The sequence below is a fragment of the Eumetopias jubatus genome, unplaced genomic scaffold, assembly GCF_037043125.1.
Source record: "Eumetopias jubatus isolate StellerSeaLion01/CBP00866 unplaced genomic scaffold, mEumJub1_p1.0 scaffold_9, whole genome shotgun sequence".
Taxonomy (NCBI): domain Eukaryota; kingdom Metazoa; phylum Chordata; class Mammalia; order Carnivora; family Otariidae; genus Eumetopias; species Eumetopias jubatus.
Genome location: NW_028274815.1, coordinates 95,037,453 through 95,056,913, shown reverse-complemented (window position 1 = coordinate 95,056,913; position 19,461 = coordinate 95,037,453). Strand labels below are relative to the sequence as shown.

Genomic DNA, 19,461 nt, shown 5'->3' with positions numbered 1-19,461 from the left:
TTGAGGTTTCTTACGAGGTCCAACTGTAAGCCGGCCCAACCCCAGACAATAAGCACTTCCTCATACTCAGGTACTACCTGCAAGCCTGAGAACCAGAGGCAGAAGCAGCTAAACGAGGCTTTCACTTAGGTACCACTGAGTCTTTTTTAGAAAGAGGGAAGATCATTGATCCTCTAATTACAAGTATAACAATGGCCCTAAAACAAAAATAAAATCTATCGTCTGCATGGCCTATAAACACTGATTGATAAATGTGCCAACATAAAAGCAGTTAAAATTGCAAAACAGCTGGAAAGAACTGTTCCTACAAAGGAGAAAGAGGAAAATCGCCAAAACTGCCAGTTCTACCTCGCACATGTTTATGTAGCTATTCATATAAATGGAATACAGGTGGTTATTGCTTTCCCAAAAGTCTAATGCCACCAAAGAGAGTCCTAAAGGGACTAGAATAAATATAATAATGGCTGAAGGTAAGTAATTCTCTATTGTTTATATTATTTAAAGCAATTTTGGCATGTTGTATAGTCATACAGACTAGAAACAAAACAAGATATGTTAACAAATGAAAACAAAATTAGCAATCATTTTTATAGTAAAGAACTTGTGGCCAGAAAGTCAACATTAATAGTATCTGCATACTATGGATAAGTGGATATAAATCTACCTATATCTATACTTAACCACAGATGAGCAAGATATGCCAACACACTAGGATTTAAATTGGAACACAAATTTAATACTCTAGTGTGCCAACCAGTGGAAATGTACCCTCTAAGACAGGATTGATATGCACTGCTCTTGGCCTAGTCTCTTGATAGGACAATCCCAAAGGAAAATGGCATCACCTTAACAGTAAAGAACAAATGGCATCAGACTAAGGCGGAGCTCGTTACCGCAGTTGTCAGATGAAGCACAGGGAACAGCAGAATGTTCTCAATGTCACTATACTGCTCCGTCCCTTTACCCTTTGTTCTATAAAACCAGAAATAAGGACGGCAAGGGCAGGAAAATACTGACTCAGCATGTCCTGCTTCGTTTCACTCCAAATCAAGGTCTCCCGTAGTCAGCACTTGGGTCAGATAATTCTTCATGAAGGGGCTGTCCTGTGCAGCCGATGAGGCTGTTTAGCAGCATCCCACCAGACGCCAGCGGCACTGCCTCAGCTGTGACATGTCTCTAGACACTGCCAAATGTTCCCTGGGGGGGGAAGTCATGCCCAGTTGAGAACCACTGTTCTAAACTGTATTTAACCTCTGTTGGAACTATGTACCTATATATGGGAATCAAGAATCTGAGTAAACTAAAATGTAACAGCAAATGAGAAAAAAGTTTCCAAAATGAGATTACGAACAGAAACAGGTTTCTTGTGAAAAAAATATTCTGGACAAACTAGTAGAAACCTTTATGAAATGGAACAATATGGGGAAAAAATGGACTGTGAAAAACAAAAACTTTCCACCATGAAAAGAACTCCTTTTGGGTGCATATCAGCTGTGTATCAGCCAAATAGAAAGCAAACCACGGTAAAAAAAAAAAAAAAAAGCAAACTACGTTAAGTGCTTTATTAATCATTTCTAGGCAGTAGCACTTTTTTGAAAACCAAACTATCAAGTAGCTCATGAGTAATTTAACTGACTGGTGACCATCTTACCATTCTTATTGTGTTTCACCTTTGGTATTTCCTAGAGAAAAGTATTTTTTAAGAAATGTACTCCTTAGTCTCAATAAAATGAACTTCTTCCCTCATAGTCTGCTAATTAAATAATATAGTATCCTACATATTCATCAGGGAAGTTAAGATTTGATTCTGCTTTGCTACACCACAGCATGGCATGATTTAGTGCTACAGAAAGTCACAAGCAGGCTATCTCTGATACTAAATAAATACTAATCAATAATACCACCTTTCTGAAAAGAAAAAGAACATGAAAACATGTCCCTCTTTACCATGAAGATTCAGTTCATTACAGAATCATTGAAAAGTAACTGGACATGGGCTTAATTATTCACTGTAGAGCAAAGAAGATCTGTTGTTGAGGGGTCTATGCCAAAAATCACCACTTTTGGTGCTATTAACGTCTTAATAATCCAGAAAAACACTGTGTGCAAACCATATGTGGCTAAACTCAATTTTAATTGGCTGGAGCACAAGAACAATGTTCCCTTGTTTTGAAAATTGTACTTTTTAGCATCTTTTTTTACCCAGATCTTAATAATCAGTGTGAATCTCCATAAACATTATTACTTTGTACATGATTATGATTTATTAATTCCAAAGAGTTCCTGCCTACATGAATCTTCCCGTTTATCCACTTTGGGGAGGCACAGCAAGCATTCAGACACTAACATGCTCAAAACTTTTGTTCTGCAAGCATTGTACAGAAGGCACACTGAGGCAGTCATCACTGTTAAAAACTATGGTCCACAAAATCCTGTATCCTCTTAACTGGGAAAGAAAAGACCAGTGGTGTTAAAGAAGTTTTTCTTGACTGTTTAATTGTTACTAAACATCTAACTACCTAAAAACAATGATTAATATTCATTGAAAATAAGCGCAAAGTGCAACGGCCAGGTACGCATGCGTGGTGGGGGGCTGGAGGGGTTTAACAAAGGAAGCAAGGCCCAGCAGCAAGCGGGGGAAGCCCGGGGACACTGACGGACACAAGAGACAGCATTACAGTACCTGACAGCCTGTGAGAGCAAGAGGAGTGAGAGAGACCAGGTAAGAGAGCGCTCACGGTGTGAAGGAGGAGCGGGACGCTTTTAGTGGCAGGCAAAGCCTCAGAAAGGTGGACACAGTTGCTGATAGACTGGCTTCGCTTGGCTTCCAGGAGAGATAAAGTAACATTTATGTCAGAAGCACATCAGGATCTTTCACTTTTTTTTTATGGCTATTTTTCTGGTCTTCCTTTCAATATTTAAAGGAGGTCATTTTATACTTTAAAAGAAGTCAGTACAAAGCAGAGTATTTAACCATAGTCTCTAAATACAGCCAACCTTCAGTCATTCTCATGACATGGGAGAATAGACAATTCACAAATAATCTTATTTTAGAATGCTTTACAGGTTTAGCTTTCCTTTTTTCCTGCTATCAGACCCACATTTGGGTTGTTTATTTGAGTGGACATTATAATCACTTTTCCCTTCCTAGAGGACACACATATGAAAAGACCACGGGGAGGGAGGGAAAAATCTAGCCTAAGATTAAAATTGCTCTACAAATAATAAATAATTCAAAAGTTGGTTTACTGAGAGCTGACTGTATTCAAAAGCAAATCATTTAGTAAATTAAATGTCCTAAAACCTCAGAAACACATAAAAGTCAAGTTGAACACCAAATGATTTGGTATTTGGAAAAAAAGGCAAAAATCTCCATGAAACCCATCCTTCCATAACACATTTTGTGCATATTAAAATCCATAATTTCTTAGTATGAACTTTATGATGCTCTTAAGTTTTCTTTTTTTTAATAATATTTTATTTATTTACTTGAGAGAGAGAGAATGAGAGAGAGAGGGAGAGCATAAGATGGGGGAGGGTCAAAGGGAGAAGCAGACTCCCTGCTCGATCAGGGGACTCAGGATCATGACCTGAGCCAAAGGCAGTCGCTTAACCTACTGAGCCACCCAGGTGCCCTGCTCTTAAGTTTTCAAAAGACTGCTAGTGAAATGACCATTTGAGCAAATGGATAAACACAGGAAGAGAATACACCTCATATATATGAAACTACCATCAGTAAGATCACTTTTATCCTTAAAACTAGGTTAAAGGTTTATTTGCTGTTCTATTACTTTTATGTGATTTTATTTCACATTAATGAAATAGAAATACAAATGAGAATGATACATTTGCAAAGAGTGAAACAAACTTTTCACTTCCTTGTGTCTCCCTGGGCCCCAACCTCTGGCTGTCAAATTCCTAGTTCTAACTCCCACATCTAAAGTAATTACAGTACACTTCACAAATGGGTAAGATAATATTTAGGGGAAAATGACTTCCATGCAAATGTCAAACTGACTTACTTCAAATTTCCTAAAAGATGTGTTCATCTCTCAATGTCCTTTTATAAATGAAATGAGTGTGCATTTTCCCAAAACTGATCACTAGTTATTTTAGAAATAAAACTTAGAATAATTTTTTTGTGTGGAAATTGACTTGCTTTAATCACTCATTTTAGACATCTAAAATTTTAGCATCATTCACACTCAGGAACAAAGTTTTCCTTTATAATTCTTTAAGACTCTCCTCTTAGTTCCTTTTAAATTACAAAGTAGTTGATTCTCTGTTAAATTGTCATTTCCCTACTCTGCAATTGATTATTTTATTATTTCCATCTTACCACCATCACTGACATTTTCTCAATCTAAGTAGTCTGTAAGGCAAATTATAATATAATAATCTTAAATTATTCTTGTATTGAGATTAGGAAAAAAAAAGTCACTTTCAAATGAGTCTTCCATAATAAGCACTAAGTAAAAGTGGCAAAAACTAACTTCCTGAGCTGCAGTTCTCTCATTAAAAGGTGGCCTCCACACAAATCAAAATCTACCATGAAATTATTCTAGGCCTTTTTTAAAAGATGGAAAGGAGAATTATTACACAATGTAAAAAGCACAGAACTGAGTAAAACCAGTTTATTTATATAGTGACTATTAGTCTATATAAATTAATTTTATAAAACAGCATGATACAATAAAATCTTCAGAGACTGTTGTTTTCACAGGCAACTAAAAACGATAAATGTGTAAAATAAAATAGGAAATACATGGGGTGCTGGTGGAGCATGTGACTCTTGATCTCAGGGTTGTGGGTTCGAGCCCCACCTTGGGTGTGGAGATTACTAAGAAATAAAATCTTAAAAAAAAAAAAAGGAAATACATATGTGTGTACAAAATACATAAAGGTAATAGACCCATCCAACTCAATAGGTCTTATCCCATTATCTTTTTTTTTTTTTTATCCCATTATCTTTTAAAGGTTATGGTTCCAGGCATTTTTAACTTAATTAATCCTAAAAAGGCCAGGATTATGACTTTAAAGTTACATAGTCTAAACACCTTTAACGTGATTTTGTAAAAGTTCTTATTGCTGCAATACCATGGCTTTGACACCTGAGAACACTGATGAACAGAAGCTCACTGGCATAAATGCACCGAGGATTATCGAGAACAATACTGGTGCCACTATTGTATTTGCTGGTCTGAAACATCTGCTGAAAAACTAAAATACAGTCTCTTCTATGGCTGTGTTTTGGCCAAGTAGGGGAATAAGGAGCATGCAATATACAATACTTTGCTGCTCATTAAAATGTGAAAGTAGAGTTTTACACAGTGTTTTGAATGATCACTTTTATTATCATTACAATTCTAGGGCCCTGAGGGAGTCTGGGCAGCTGAGGCATGATGCCACTTTGTCACAAACTTCTGCTCTGATCCAAAGATGGAAGAAAGGAATTTTTAGGAGTTGGAACAAGAATGGAAATCATTGAGTAAGCCTTCCCCAAAGTTGCCTGTTATTAGGAACTGCGTCTCTCCTCAGGGGAGAGATGAAGGAAAGCAGGAGAAACAGAACAAGAGGTGAATGCAAATAAGGTGATAATTATCAACAAATGCTATGGCAAAGAGCATTAGACAATTAGGGTTAAGGTATAATATAATTTCATAAAGACTCCAACAGGATTCTAAGCCCTCTGTACGAAGCCTTTACTAAGCACTGTAAGATACGCTGAGTATAAATGACTCGGGTTTATGACCAGAGGATATTGTGACTTTCTGCAGTCAACATGCTGAATATCAATTATGACAGCATGGTATTACTGATGTGAAAAACTACAGGAAACTCAGATAAATTTGTTTTAAATGTAGTTACAGCCTCAAAGTCACTGGGGATAAGGGGCTTTATTTGTTCTTATTAAATACTGGATATAAGCTTACTTTTTAAATATTTATCTTTTGGTTTTAAAGTGAAATGTAGCAAACCAGTCCAAAAAACAGGGTTCTTGGTCAAGTTCTTGTTTGTTCTAACAGGCTAGAAAAACAACAGCTCCAGGTATGTAAAGCTCCCATTTCCTAAAAGAAGCAAAACACTTAAATATCCCCCTCTAGTCCTGCAAACTAAGTGCATTATTCTCTTTTTCTTTGTTGGAACAGTGCCACACTAAGATTTACGCTGCTCAACAACAATAGTAGTGCAACTGTGTGATTACTGAGAATCTGTTTTCTTCAGGGTTCAAACAAAATATTTATTTTCTCTCTTTTGCAAAGATATTTCACTCAATATTAACATCTCAAGGTCTTTTTCACAATGAAAGATTCAGAAATAAGTATCAGAAACAGATTTGAAGAGTAACCAGAACAGACAACTAAAAGATATGGCCTTTAATAAAAGGCCATGTATTTGAGTTCTGAGTGGAATTTTAAAACTTTTAAAACATTTTATTCCTATAAATCCATTTCAGATGGCAATTAGACCTTAGAGAAATATTTAAATAAACGTTTACCCGTTGCTTTCTGGCGAACGATATTTCTTGCTTTCTCAACTCCTGGTGCCCCAGATGTGGTGGCACTCCTAGATCGCATTGGCTCGGTCACATCTGGGTGGCTCCGCCAGCTGAGAGAAAAGGATCTCCCCACAGTGGTTCCTTTCTGAGAATCTAGAACACAGCCTGATAAAGCATAAGGAAAGAAAAATAATATAAAGGCTGAATTCATTATCATTCATTCCACAGTTTGTGTTGCTAAGCAAATTTCATACTACACTTGATCTTAGCCAAAAGGCCAAGAAGCGATCAGCAAATTTCATAAATACAACTGTATATAATCAGCAACTTCTCTTGTTGCAAAATTAGGTACCACTTCTCTACTTTCCTCTCAGTGAGCTCTGGTTAAATATTTCAAACGAGTGGTCAAGGATTCAAAAGAAATACAGGAGAAAAGAGAATTAGACAGAGATTTCTGCACAGGTAATGTGCTGGTGGCTGCCCCTTGTGGATCATTTTCACACCCAAGTTCCTGAGAGTGTACTTTGTTTCCACAAATCCAGTGCTTAGAAGGCAAGTATTTCCATAATGAATATTTAAATTCATTTTTAGAATAAAGCAATATAATAGATAAATCAGAAATATTTGCCATAGTCATTAATTGAATAATTAAATTCATTCTTTATCATTCTATAGTGTTTTTCAAATTGTTTACCTTCCTATAAATAAATACAGCCACTCCCAGACTGCAGCAAAGATATTAGAAGAGTCAGTCACATTAATTACATGTCTGTATGGTTAAATAATCACCATAGTTGGTTCACACCTCCCCACATCCACATCCTCTGTCCACAGTGATCCTGGGCTTCATCACATGACTTACTTTGGTAGCAAAACCGAGCAAGCAGAGATACGAAATGCACTTGAAAATCTGGGCTTGCCCTGTTGCTGCTCCTGGAACCCTAAGTCCTCACAAAAAAAAACCTGTGCTGGCCTGCTGGGTGATGAAAGGTTTATGGCCAAGTCCCCCTACCACTGCCCCAGCTGAAAGCTGGCCAACTCTAGAGCTGTCTAGCTGATTATTTGACAGCCTAGTTGACTGCAAACACAGGAGGGAATCCAGCAGAAGAACTGCCCAACTGTGTCCAAACCAAATTGCCAACTCATAAAATCATGATCTAAACTGGCTGTTACTTTAATCCACTATGTTTTGGGGTGATCTGTCACACAGGAAAAGCTGATACAGTCTATAATAAGGCTATTGTTGAGGCTGTAGTCTACCCACAGCAAGCAATGTATACCTTATGAATCTTTGGAGGAGAAACTATGCCCAGATTTTCGGACCAGGAAAAGCTATGTATCGCCTAAGCTGCAGATTTTCCCCTTTTGTAATCTGTGATCCTCTGCTGTAACCCTGTGAAGATCAGAGTCAAACCTAAGCTTGCCCACCCCAGCAAGCATAGGAGGCTCTCCAGCATGCATTCTGGCATTTTAAAAACTCCTGCAACTCCACCCCCTTTAATTTTGCCCCAGTGTCCTTATGCATTTTTATCTATTTTATTATATTTTTATTTTTTTAAATTTTTTTAAAGATTTTATTTATTTATTCATGAGAGACAGAGAGAGAGAGAGAGATGCAGAGGGAGAAGCAGGCCCCCAAGGAGCAGGGAGCCTGATGCGGGACTTGATCCCAGGACCCTGGGATCATGACCTGAGCCGAAGGCAGACGCTTAACCATCTGAGCCACCCAAGCGCCCTGTTTTTTAATTTTTTCTAAAAGATTTTACTTATTTACTTGAGAGAGAGAGAACACAAGTGGGGGTAGGGTAAGAAGGAGAAGCAGATTCCCCGCCGAGCAGGGAGCCCTATGCAGGACTCAATCCCAGGACTCCAGGATCATGACCCGAGCCGAAGGCAGTCACTTAACCAACTGAGCCACCCAGGCACCCCTATCTATTGTATTATAGGTACTTCTATGAACTGCCTAAAAATCTTTACATAATAAATTGGAGTACAAGTGAATTAATCCAAGGACTGTATCACAGCCTTAAAACAGTAAGGAAGACAAATTGTTGTCCCCAATAGAAACCACCCCTAATGTTTTCCACCTTGATCTGACTCTAGGTCTCAAAACAATTTTTACCCAGAAACACAAAAAAGGTCAAAATGACTCCTATCTGAAACATTCAGAATTTTTCCACCTATCTTAAGCAGGCAGTGGAATGCGTCTTTCTAGTGTGGTGCCTGGAGCTAGACTTGCCTAGCTTTGATTTCTGGCTTTCCCACTTCTTAGCTATGTACCTTGAATGAGTCTGTCAGCACAGACTCTGTACTTCAGTTTCTCTATGATACTGGGATGATAACTTAGACGTTAGAGGGTCAAGAGAGAGAATACATACAAGCATGAGCCATTATTATTATTGTTGCTACTACTGCTACTCCCCTTCATCTTCCTTCTTCATTCACAGCTCTTTCATAAATTCATCATCCTCATTAAGAGGACAGAGTGCTATGAAACACAGTCCAACACCACCATTAAAAAGACACTGCCTAGGGGCGCCTGGGTGGCTCAGTCGTTAAGTGTCTGCCTTCAGCTCAGGTCACGATCCCAGGGTCCTGGGATCAAGCCCCACATCGGGATCCCTGCTCAGCAGGAAGCCTGCTTCTCCCTCTCCCACTCCCCTGCTTGTGGTCCTGCTCTTGCTATCTCTCTCTCTGTCAAATAAATAAATCAAATCTTAAAAAAAAAAAAAAAAGACACCACCTATACGGCTGGTTCCATTTTTTATGAAATTCCACGCATTAATTGCCTAAATGTATAGACACACACTCCTCCTCAATCTCAGATATCTGGTGTTACTCTGTAAGAGTGGAGGGACCTTTGCCTCGCTGCTTCTTTTCCTTTTGTTCACTTAATTTGTCCAGAGGTAGGTTTGTCATCTCAACTCCGTAAACCGTTCTCGCGAGCACTGCTGTCAAGGAGTCCATGATGTTGGCCCACTCGTTTATGAGTTCTTCCCATTCCGTGAGGGAGGACAGCACGCCAAGGAAGTCATCCCAGAGCTCTCGGGAAATGTACACACAGAGGTTTGCTCGGATCCACGCCACCATGAGTGTCTAGAACCAACCAACCAACAAGAGAATTGAATCACCCTCATTTGGAATAAGAATGATTTTTAACAAAATATTTTAAATTACTATGAATAAAATGAACTTTAAAATAAAAAGCACTTGATCTTGTTTTTCTTTTAGTTTCTCAAAATTCATTTGATCAACTGTAACCAGGATCTGAGCTACAGAGAAATCAGTTATCACCATGAACAAAGCTACTGATTCAAAATCCCTCTAGTGTCTGTGGCTAGTGCTGGCTGTAACTGGGGAGAAGACAAAGCTCTCAGTACAACTGTTCTACTTCTTGAGATAGCTCTCTCTCTCTCACTCTCTACAGTGGCTGCTTCTAGCCACCTCTCCAGTCCCACCAACTCCTCCCTGTTTTTAGTAGATGAACTCACTGCAGACTTCAGAGAAAACAGAACTCATTAAGCAAGAATACCCTCAACCTTTACCCACAAGGCACAAGTGTTTGCCCAGCTTCTCCTCCATCTGCAGGCTGTAAGTGAAGAGGGGGTTCCCACTCTTCTATGCTTGTTACCATCTCTGCTCTGAACCTCCTTCTTGGTCTTTCTGTTTCCAGCAACCCTGACTCTCCTTCTTCAGTCTGTCCTACTTTGCCAGCAACTCCCCATCAGTATTTAAACATGTTCCCAATCTACCTCATCTTAAAAACAAAAAACAAACAAAAAAGTTCCCTTGAGACCAGATTCCCCCCTCTAGCTAGAACTTTTAAAGCCAAATTTCTTGAAAGAATGTTCCACATTCACTGCATGTGCACCTCCTCATTTCCCAGTCAACTGACTGCTCTGGCTTTCTCCCCTCTTGTGCCGGGGTTCTGGTCTCCATTCTCACGGCTCCAGTTAACACCTGTATACTGATGACTTCTGAATCTCCATGTTCAGCCCAGACCTCTCTGGTTTCCTGAACTTTTCTATCTGCATACTAGAGAGCTCTACTTGCATGTTCTGCAGGTACCTGTTAATATAGCGTAAGAGTAAAAAGAATTCAGTGCTTCCACTGAGATTCTTCCAGTTCCTCGACTTGGTGTCTCCTGCTCCTGGCCTTGGCATGTAGTCTTCCTTCCTCTCTTCCCTTCTTTTTTGCCTCTTTAACTCCCATTCCTCAGGGCACAATGTGGACATTACTTCCTCCAAGGTGTCCCTGACTGCCACTCCACCCAGCCTCCAGTAAGTACCTCCACACCCACAGTTGTCTGCATTTCCCTATCAGAGCACTTTCCTTAAGAGTCTACTTCTCTGTGTCCCTCCTCTAACCTTATGGTCCAAAGCACTATGAATGGTCACATGGGCAAACCTACCAGACAACTATGCGCATATTTTGCGTATTCCCTTACCTTGAAATGGCCTAGTTCCTTACCTCTGCCAAAATGGTCCACATCCTTTAAAATTCAAATCAAAATATATCTGCCTTGAAAGACGTGCCAAGTCCTTCTCAGGTGAGCCCCAAAGGCTTTCCTAATCTTACTAGAGGGAATAGTTATATCCAAAGTCTGTGTAACTTCCCTGATCTGTTGTCAGAGTTTAATGTGCTCCTTAAGGTGCCAACCTACAAATATTTCTGCCCATCCCAGATGCAAATAGACTCCCACAGTCGATGGAAGTTGTCCTATGCATGTGATAGGGGCAAACTGGCTTTTTAATTACAAGAGAAATTTTTCTTTAACATACACATAGGAAAACTTTGAGAAATAAAAAACAGTCTATAATCAGGCAGGTCTGTTCCAACCACTTGAAAAATCATATTTAAAATGACCCTTACACAATGTACCTGTTCTCTATGTCTCAATTCACATTTACCACACTTTTTAAAAGGATAAAAATGTGAAAGTTGAGCTAAAATCATTAAATATGTTGAAAACAAGGTTTTAAATATTCATAATGAAAATGACTCTAAGATGGATGAATGTAAAGGAACAATGCAAAAGAAAAAGCTAAAATAATTTTATCATTTATTCTTACTAAGACCTTATTAAATATATTCATTATGACTAAAATGCCATCTTCTGTTTATTCCATTTTACACTCCTGTTTTCAAAATGAGTTTGAGGGTATTACCATAAAGTGCATATACACAATAAAATTAATAAAGAGTAGATCAAAGAGAAACAGCAGAGTAAGAGGAGAAAGGACAGACTGGTAATGCTACCAGCACTCAGCCTCACATCTGGTTTACAGCACTAGCTTCAGGTTAAAAGGAGAGTTTTCGTGCGGTAGAAGATGCCCTGTGCTGGGAATCTTGCATTGGCTTCACTTTATTGACTAATTATAAAACAAGGACAGAACACAGACTTCTTGCAGCTTATTAAATTCATAAATTCCTTCCTCAAGAAGGAGCAAGATGGCGGAGGAATAGGAGACCTAAATTTCGTCTGGTCGCAGGAATTCAGCTAGATAGGGATCAAACCATTCTGAACAATTACGAACTCAACAGGAGATCAAAGAAAAGAATAGCAACAACTCTCTGAACAGAAAAACAACCACTTTCTGGAAGGTAGGACGTGCAGAGAAGTGAATCTGAGGCGATATCTGGGAGGATAGACGGCGGGGGAGGGGGCCTCCATCAGCCGCTTCTGGCAAGTGATAGAGCAGCAGAAAACAAAATTGGAACTTTTAGAAGTCGGCTCTGCTGAGGGACATCACTCCAGTGGCTAAGCAGGGGGTGGAACCCTAGTGGGACAGTGTGGTCTCAGGACCCTCGGGGTCACAGAAAGACTGGGGGTGCCTGAGTGCAGCAGAGCTCCCAGGTATCACAGCGGGGAAGCCAGCTGCAAAAAGTGAGCGGAGTAGTGGGCTCTCAGCGTGGGGTTGCCATAAACCCTGACCTGCAGCACAGTCGGGCCACTGGTCTTCCAGCAGGGACCCAACAAGCGGCAGATCCGAGGAGACTCCCCTTCCTCCCCTGGGAGGAGTGGCGTGGGAGTGCACTGCAGGGATCTGCTCGGTTTGGAGACTCCACAAGGGGTCGTGAGCCAGAAACAGAAACGCTCACGTCACAGGCCGGCTGAGCACGGAGTGCGGCCGGAGACCAGAGAGACGGGAGTGATTGACTGCTTTTCTCTGGGGGGCCCCTAAGTTCTCAGTCCCTTGGGGCGGAGATTGGGAGGCCGCCATTTTCACTCTCCTCCTCCAAAGCTCTACGGAAAGCTTGCAGGGAACAAAAGCTCCCATGAGCAAACCCGAGATTACTTAGCCCACCCCGGCAAGGGTGGGGCAATTCCGCTTCCAGCAGACATTTGGGAACCAAGGCAACAGGCCCCTCCCCCAGAAGATCAGCAAGAACAGCCAGCCAAGTTTACCGATGAATGAGAACGGCAGAACGCCAGCTCTAGAGGAATACTGCACAAAGATTCATGGCCTTTTCCCCATGATTCTCTACTCTTTCAAAGTTAATTTTTTTTTAATTTTTCTTTTTCCCTTTTTCAACCAACATCTTAAAAACGCTTTTTTAAAAAATCTTTTATTTTTCATTTTTAGAGTCATATTCTATCAATTCATAGTAGTTAACCTTATTTTTGGCATATATATATATATATATAAGTTGTTCTCTCTTTAAAATTTTGGGATAGAGTTTCTTCTAACAGACCAAAATATACCCTAAATCTCTAGTATATGGCTTTGTTCTTGTCTCCTGCCTGATCACATTCGCTCCCTTTTTTTTTTAAATCCTCTTCTTTCTTTTTTCAACCAACTTCTTATCTTATCAATTGCTTTTATAAAGTCTTCTATAATTTTCATCTTTACAGTCATATTCCATCCCTTAATCATATTAACCTTTATTTTTGTACATATATAAGTTCTTCTTTCTTTAACATTTTGGGAGGCGCTTTCTTCTAACAGACCAAAATACGCCCCAAATCTAGTGTGTGGCACTGATCTATGCACCAGCCTGATCATATCCGATCATATTCTGTTTTGTTTTGTTTGTTTTTATCTTTTTTTTTCTTTTTTCTTTATTTTCCTTTCTTTTCCCCCAGTTTCAGGTCTCTTCTGATTTGTTTAGTGTATATTTGCTGGGGATGTTGTTGCCCTGTTAGTATTTTGTTCTCTCATTCATCTATTCTCCTCTGGACAAAATGACAAGACAGAAAAAATGACTTCAAAAAACAGAACAAGAGGCAGTACTGACTGCCAGGGACCTAATCAATAAGGACATTAGTAAGATGTCGGAACTAGAGCTCAGAATGATGATTTTAAAGATACTAGCTGGACTTGAAAAAAGCATGGAAGATACTAGAGAAACCCTCTCTGGAGAAATAAAAGAACTAAAATCTAACCAAGTCAAAATCAAAAAGGCTATTAATGAGGTGTGATAAAAAATGGAGGCTCTAACTGCTAGGATAAATGAGGCAGAAGAGAGAATTAGTGATATAGAAGACCAAATGATGGAAAATAAAGAAGCTGAGAAAGGAGAGATAAACAACTACAGGATCACGAAGGCAGAATTCGAGAGATAAGTGATACCATAAGACGAAACAATATTAGAATAACTGGGATCCCAGAAGAAGAAGAAAGAGAGGGAGGGGTAGAAGGTATATTGGAGCAAATGATAGCAGAGAACTTCCCTAATTTGGGAAAGTAAACAGGCATCAAAATGCAGGAGGCACAGAGAACCCCCTCAAAATCAAAAAAATAGGTCAATATCCTGACATCTAATAGTAAAACTTACGAGCCTCAGAGACAAAAAAAATTCTGAAAGCAGCTCGGGACAAGAGGTCTGTAACCTACAATGGTAGAAACATTAGATTGGCAACAGACCTATCCACAGAGACCTGGCAGGCCAGAAAGGACTGGCATGATATATTCAGAGCACTAAATGAGAAAAATATGCAGCCAAGAATACTATATCCAGCTAGGCTGTCATTGAAAATAGAAGGAGACATAAAAAGTTTCCGGGACAAACAAAAACTAAAGGAATTTGCAAACACAAAACCAGCCCTACAAGAGATATTGAAAGGGGTCCTCTAAGCAAAGAGAGGGCCTAAAAGTAACATAGGCCAGAAAGGAACACAGACAATATACAGTAACAGTCCCACCTTACAGGCAATAAAATGGCACTAAATTCATATCTTTCAATAGTTACCCTGAATGTAAATGGGCTAAATGCCCCAATCAAAAGACACAGGCTATCAGATTGGATAAAAAGACAAGACCCATCAATATGCTGTCTGCAAGAGACTCGTTTCAGACCCAAAGACACCCCCAGATTGAAAGTGAGGGGGAGGAAAACCACTTACCATGCTAATGGACACCAAAAGAAAGCTGGGGTGGCAATTCTTCTATCAGACAAATTAGATTTTAAACCAAAGACTGTAATAAGAGATGAGGAAGGACACTCTATCCTACTTAAAGGGTCTATCCAACAAGAAGATCTAACAATTGTAAATATCTATGCCCCTAACATGGGAGCACCCAATATTATAAGGCAATTAATAACAAAAGCAAAGAAACACATTGACAACAATACAATAATAGTGGGGGACTTTAACACCCCCCTGACTGAAATGGACAGATCATCTAAGCAAAAGATCAACAAGGAAATAAAGACTTTAAATGACACACTGGACCAAATGGACTTCACAGATATATTCAGAACATTCCATCCCAAAGAAACAGAATACACATTCTTCTCGAGTGCCCATGGGAACATTCTCCAGAATAGATCACATCCTAGGTCACAAATCAGGTTTCAACCGGTACCAAAAGACTGGGATCATTCCCTGCATGTTTTCAGACCACAATGCTTTGAAACTAGAACTCAATCACAAGAGGAAAGTCGGAAAGAACTCAAATACATGGAGGCTAAAGAGCATCCTACTAAAGAATGAACGGGTCAACCAGGAAATTAAAGAAGAATTAAAAAAATTCATGGAAACCAATGAAAATGAAAACACAACTGTTCAAAATCTTTGGGATACAGCAAAGGCAGTCCTAAGAGGAAAGTATATAGCAATACAAGCCTTTCTAAAGAAACAAGAAAGGTCTTAAATACACAGCCTAACCCTACACCTAAAGGAGCTGGAGAAAGAACAGCAAATAAAGCCTAAACCCAGCAGGAGAAGAGAAATCATAAAGATCAGAGCAGAAATCCATGAAATAGAAACCAAAAGAACAGTAGAACAGATCAACGAAAGTAGGAGCTGGTTCTTTGAAAGAATGAACAAGATTGATAAACCCCTAGCCAGACTTATCAAAATGAAAAGAGAAATGACCCAAATAAATAAAATCATGAATGAAAGAGGAGAGATCACAACCAACACCAAAGAAATACAAACAATTATAAGAACATATTATGAGCAACTCTATGCCAGCAAATTAGATAATCTGGAAGAAATGGAGGCATTCCTAGAGATGTAGCAACTACCAAAACTGAACCAGGAAGAAAGAGAAAACCTGAACAGACCTAAAACCACTAAGGAAATTGAAGTAGTCATCAAAAATCCCCCAACAAACAAAAGCCCAGGGCCAGATGGCTTCCCAGGGGAATTCTACCAAACATTTCAAGAAGAATTAATACCTATTCTTCTGAAAATGTTCCAAAAAATAGAAACGGAAGGAAAACTTCCAAACACGTTTTATGAGGCCACCATTACCTTGATCCCAAAACCAGACAAAGATACCATCAAAAAGGAGAATTACAGACCAATATCCTTGATGAACATGGATGCAAAAATTCTCACCAAAATACTAGACACTAGAATCCAACAGTACATTAAAAGGATTATTCACCATGACCAAGTGGGATTTATCCCTGGGCTGCAACGTTGGTTCAACACCTGCAAATCAATCAATGCGATACAATACATTAATAAAAGAAAGAACAAGAACCATATGAACCTCTCAATAGATACAGAAGAAGCATTTGACAAAGTACAGCATCCTTTCTTGATCAAAACTCTTCAGAGTATAGGGACAGAGGGTACATACCTCAATATTTTAAAAGCCATCTATGAAAAATCCACAACGAATATCATTCTCAATGGGCAAAAACTGAGAGCTTTCTCCCTAAGGTCAGGAAATGGCAGGGATGTCCACTATCACCACTGCTATTCAACATAGTATTAGAAGTCCTAGCCGCAGCAATCAGACAACAAAAAGAAATCAAAGGCATCCAAATCAGCAAAGAAGAAGTCAAACTCTCACTCTTTGCAGACGATATGATACTTTATGTGGAAAACCCAAAAGACTCCACCCCAAAACTGCTAGAACTCATCCAGGAATTCAGTAAAGTGGCAGGATATAAAATCAATGCACAGAAATCAGTGGCATTCCTATACACCAACAAGACAGAAGAAAGAGAAATTAAGGAGTCGATCCCATTACAATTGCACCCCAAACCATAAGACACCTAGGAATAAATCTAACCAAAGATGCAAAGAATCTGTCCTCAGAAAACTATAAAATACTCATGAAAGAAATTGAGGAAGACACAAAGAAATGGTAAAACTTTTCATGCTCATGGATTGGAAGAACAAATATTGTGAAGATATCAATGCTACCTAGAGCAATCTACACATTTAATGCAATTCCTATCAAAATACCATCAACTTTTCGCAAATAAATGGAACATTTTTTGTACGGATTCAGACAAACAAATTTGTACGGAATCAGAAAAGACCCTGAATAGCCAGAGGAATGTTGAAAAAGAAAAGCAAAGCTAGTGGCATCACAATTCCTGACTTCAAGCTCTATTACAAAGCTATCATCATCAAGACAGTATGGTACTGGCACAAAAACAGATGCATAGATCAATGGAACAGAATAGAGAGCCCAGAAATGGACCCCAACTTTATGGTCAACTAATCGTCAACAAAGCAGGAAAGAATGTCCAATGGAAAAAAGTCTCTTCAATAAATGGCATTGGGAAAATTGGACAGCCACATGCAGAAGAATGAAACTGGACCATTTCCTTACACCACACACAAAAATAGACTCCAAATGGTTGAAAGACCTAATGTGAGACAGGAGTCCCATCAAAATCCTAAAGGAGAACACAGGCAGCAACCTCTTCAACAACAGCCGCAGCATCTTCTTCCTAGAAGCATCGCCAAAGGCAAGGGAAGCAAGGGCAAAAAGGAACTATTGGGACTTCATCAAGATAAAAAGCTTTTGCACAGCAAAAGAAACAGTCCACAAAATCAAAAGACAACTGACAGAATGGGAGGAGATATTTGCAAATGACATATCAGATAAAGGGCTAGTATCCAAAATCTATGAAGAACTTCTTAAACTCAACACTCAAAGAAAAAATGATCCAATCAAGAAATGGGCAGAAGACATGAACAGACATTTTTCCAAAGAAGACATCCAAATGGCCAACAGACACATGAAAAAGTGCTCAACATCGCTCGGCATCAGGGAAATCCAAATCAAAACCTCAATGAGATACCACCTCACACCAGTCAGAATGGCTAAAATTAACAAGTCAGGAAATGACAGATGCTGGCAGGGATGCGGAGAAAGGGGAACCCTCCTACACTGTTGGTGGGAATGCAAGCTGGTGCAGCCACTCTGGAAAACAGTATGGAGGTTCCTCAAACAGTTGAAAATAGAGCTACCATATGATCCAGCAATTGCACTACTGGGTATTTACCCCAAAGATACAAATGTAGGGATCTGAAGGGGTACGTGCACCCCAATGTTTATAGCAGCAATGTCCACAATAGCCAAACTGTGGAAAGAGCCAAGATGTCCATCAACAGATGAATGGATAAAGAAGATGTATATATATACAGTGGATTATGCAGCCATCAAAAGGAATGAAATCTTGCCATTTGCAACGATGTGGATGGAACTGGAGGGTATTATGCTGAGCGAAATAAGTCAATCAGAGAAAGACATGTATCATATGACCTCACTGATATGAGGAATTCTTAATCTCAGGAAACAAACTGAGTGTTGCTGGAGTGGTGGGGGGTGGGAGGGATGGGGTGGCTGGGTGATAGACATTGGGGAGGGTATGTGCTATGGTGAGTGCTGTGAATTGTGCAAGACTGTTGAATCACAGATCTGTACCTCTGAAACAAATAATACATTATATGTTAAAAAAAAAAAAAGAAGAAGAAGATAGCAGGAAGAGAAGAATGAACGGGGGAATTAGAGGGGGAGATGGACCATGAGAGACTATGGACACTGAGAAACAAACAGAGTTCTGGGGGGGGTGGGGGGATGGGTTAGCCTGGTGATGGGTATTAAAGAGGGCATGTACTGCATGGAGCACTGGGTGTTATACGCAAACAATGAATCACGGAATACTACATCAAAAACTAATGATGTAATGTACGGTAATTAACATAATAATAAAAAATAAATAAAAAAAATAAAAAGCAACAGAGAAGAGAACTGGCCACAGATAGGAGTCCACGTGGAAACGTCTTTGGGATGAGCCTTGGTCTACTTTAAATAAAAGCCTAAGATACAAACCATCAAAAATAAATATAAATAAATAAATTCATTCATTCATTCATCTTAGCAAATCTCAAAAACATGTGCCAGACCTGGCAAATCATCATCATCATAAATCACAGCTAACAATACCTGAACCCAGAGCAAAACTGTGCAGCCTCCTGTGCGGGGGAGGGGTGGCACATCTGCGCAAGAAGGCAGGCTGCTCTCTAAGCAAGTTACCCTTGTCTAGGAAGAGGGAAACAGGGAGTCCTGGACTCGGGGTTCTGTCACTAATGTGGTTTGTGAGCTGGGCTATTCACTTGGCTTTTCTGGAGTCACTTCTGGTCAAAAGTAAAAAGTGAATAAGAACATCTCCAAAGTTCCTCCAGCACAGAAATTCAAATACATCTTGGCAAACAAGCTGTATAAAAAAAAATACATCCATTCATAAACCACTCCTTTTCT

The 19,461-nt window shown here is 39.4% G+C and overlaps 1 protein-coding gene and 1 non-coding gene across 5 annotated transcripts in view; both read right to left on the bottom strand.

The window, feature by feature from the left end:
* Nucleotides 1-19,461, bottom strand: part of RALGAPA2 (Ral GTPase activating protein catalytic subunit alpha 2) — a 341,643-nt gene that overhangs the window by 191,696 nt on the left and 130,486 nt on the right. For all 4 annotated transcript variants that reach the window (XM_028123771.1, XM_028123769.1, XM_028123770.1 and 1 more), the window contains 2 exons: nt 9,358-9,595; nt 6,500-6,664 (listed from right to left, as the gene is read on the bottom strand). In XM_028123771.1, the coding sequence (XP_027979572.1) occupies nt 6,500-6,664; nt 9,358-9,595 (403 nt within the window). The remainder of the gene's footprint in view (nt 1-6,499; nt 6,665-9,357; nt 9,596-19,461) is intronic.
* LOC114224553 (U2 spliceosomal RNA) lies at nt 6,596-6,788 on the bottom strand. Its single transcript, XR_003612395.1, has one exon. It is a non-coding gene; the product is annotated as a U2 spliceosomal RNA (small nuclear RNA).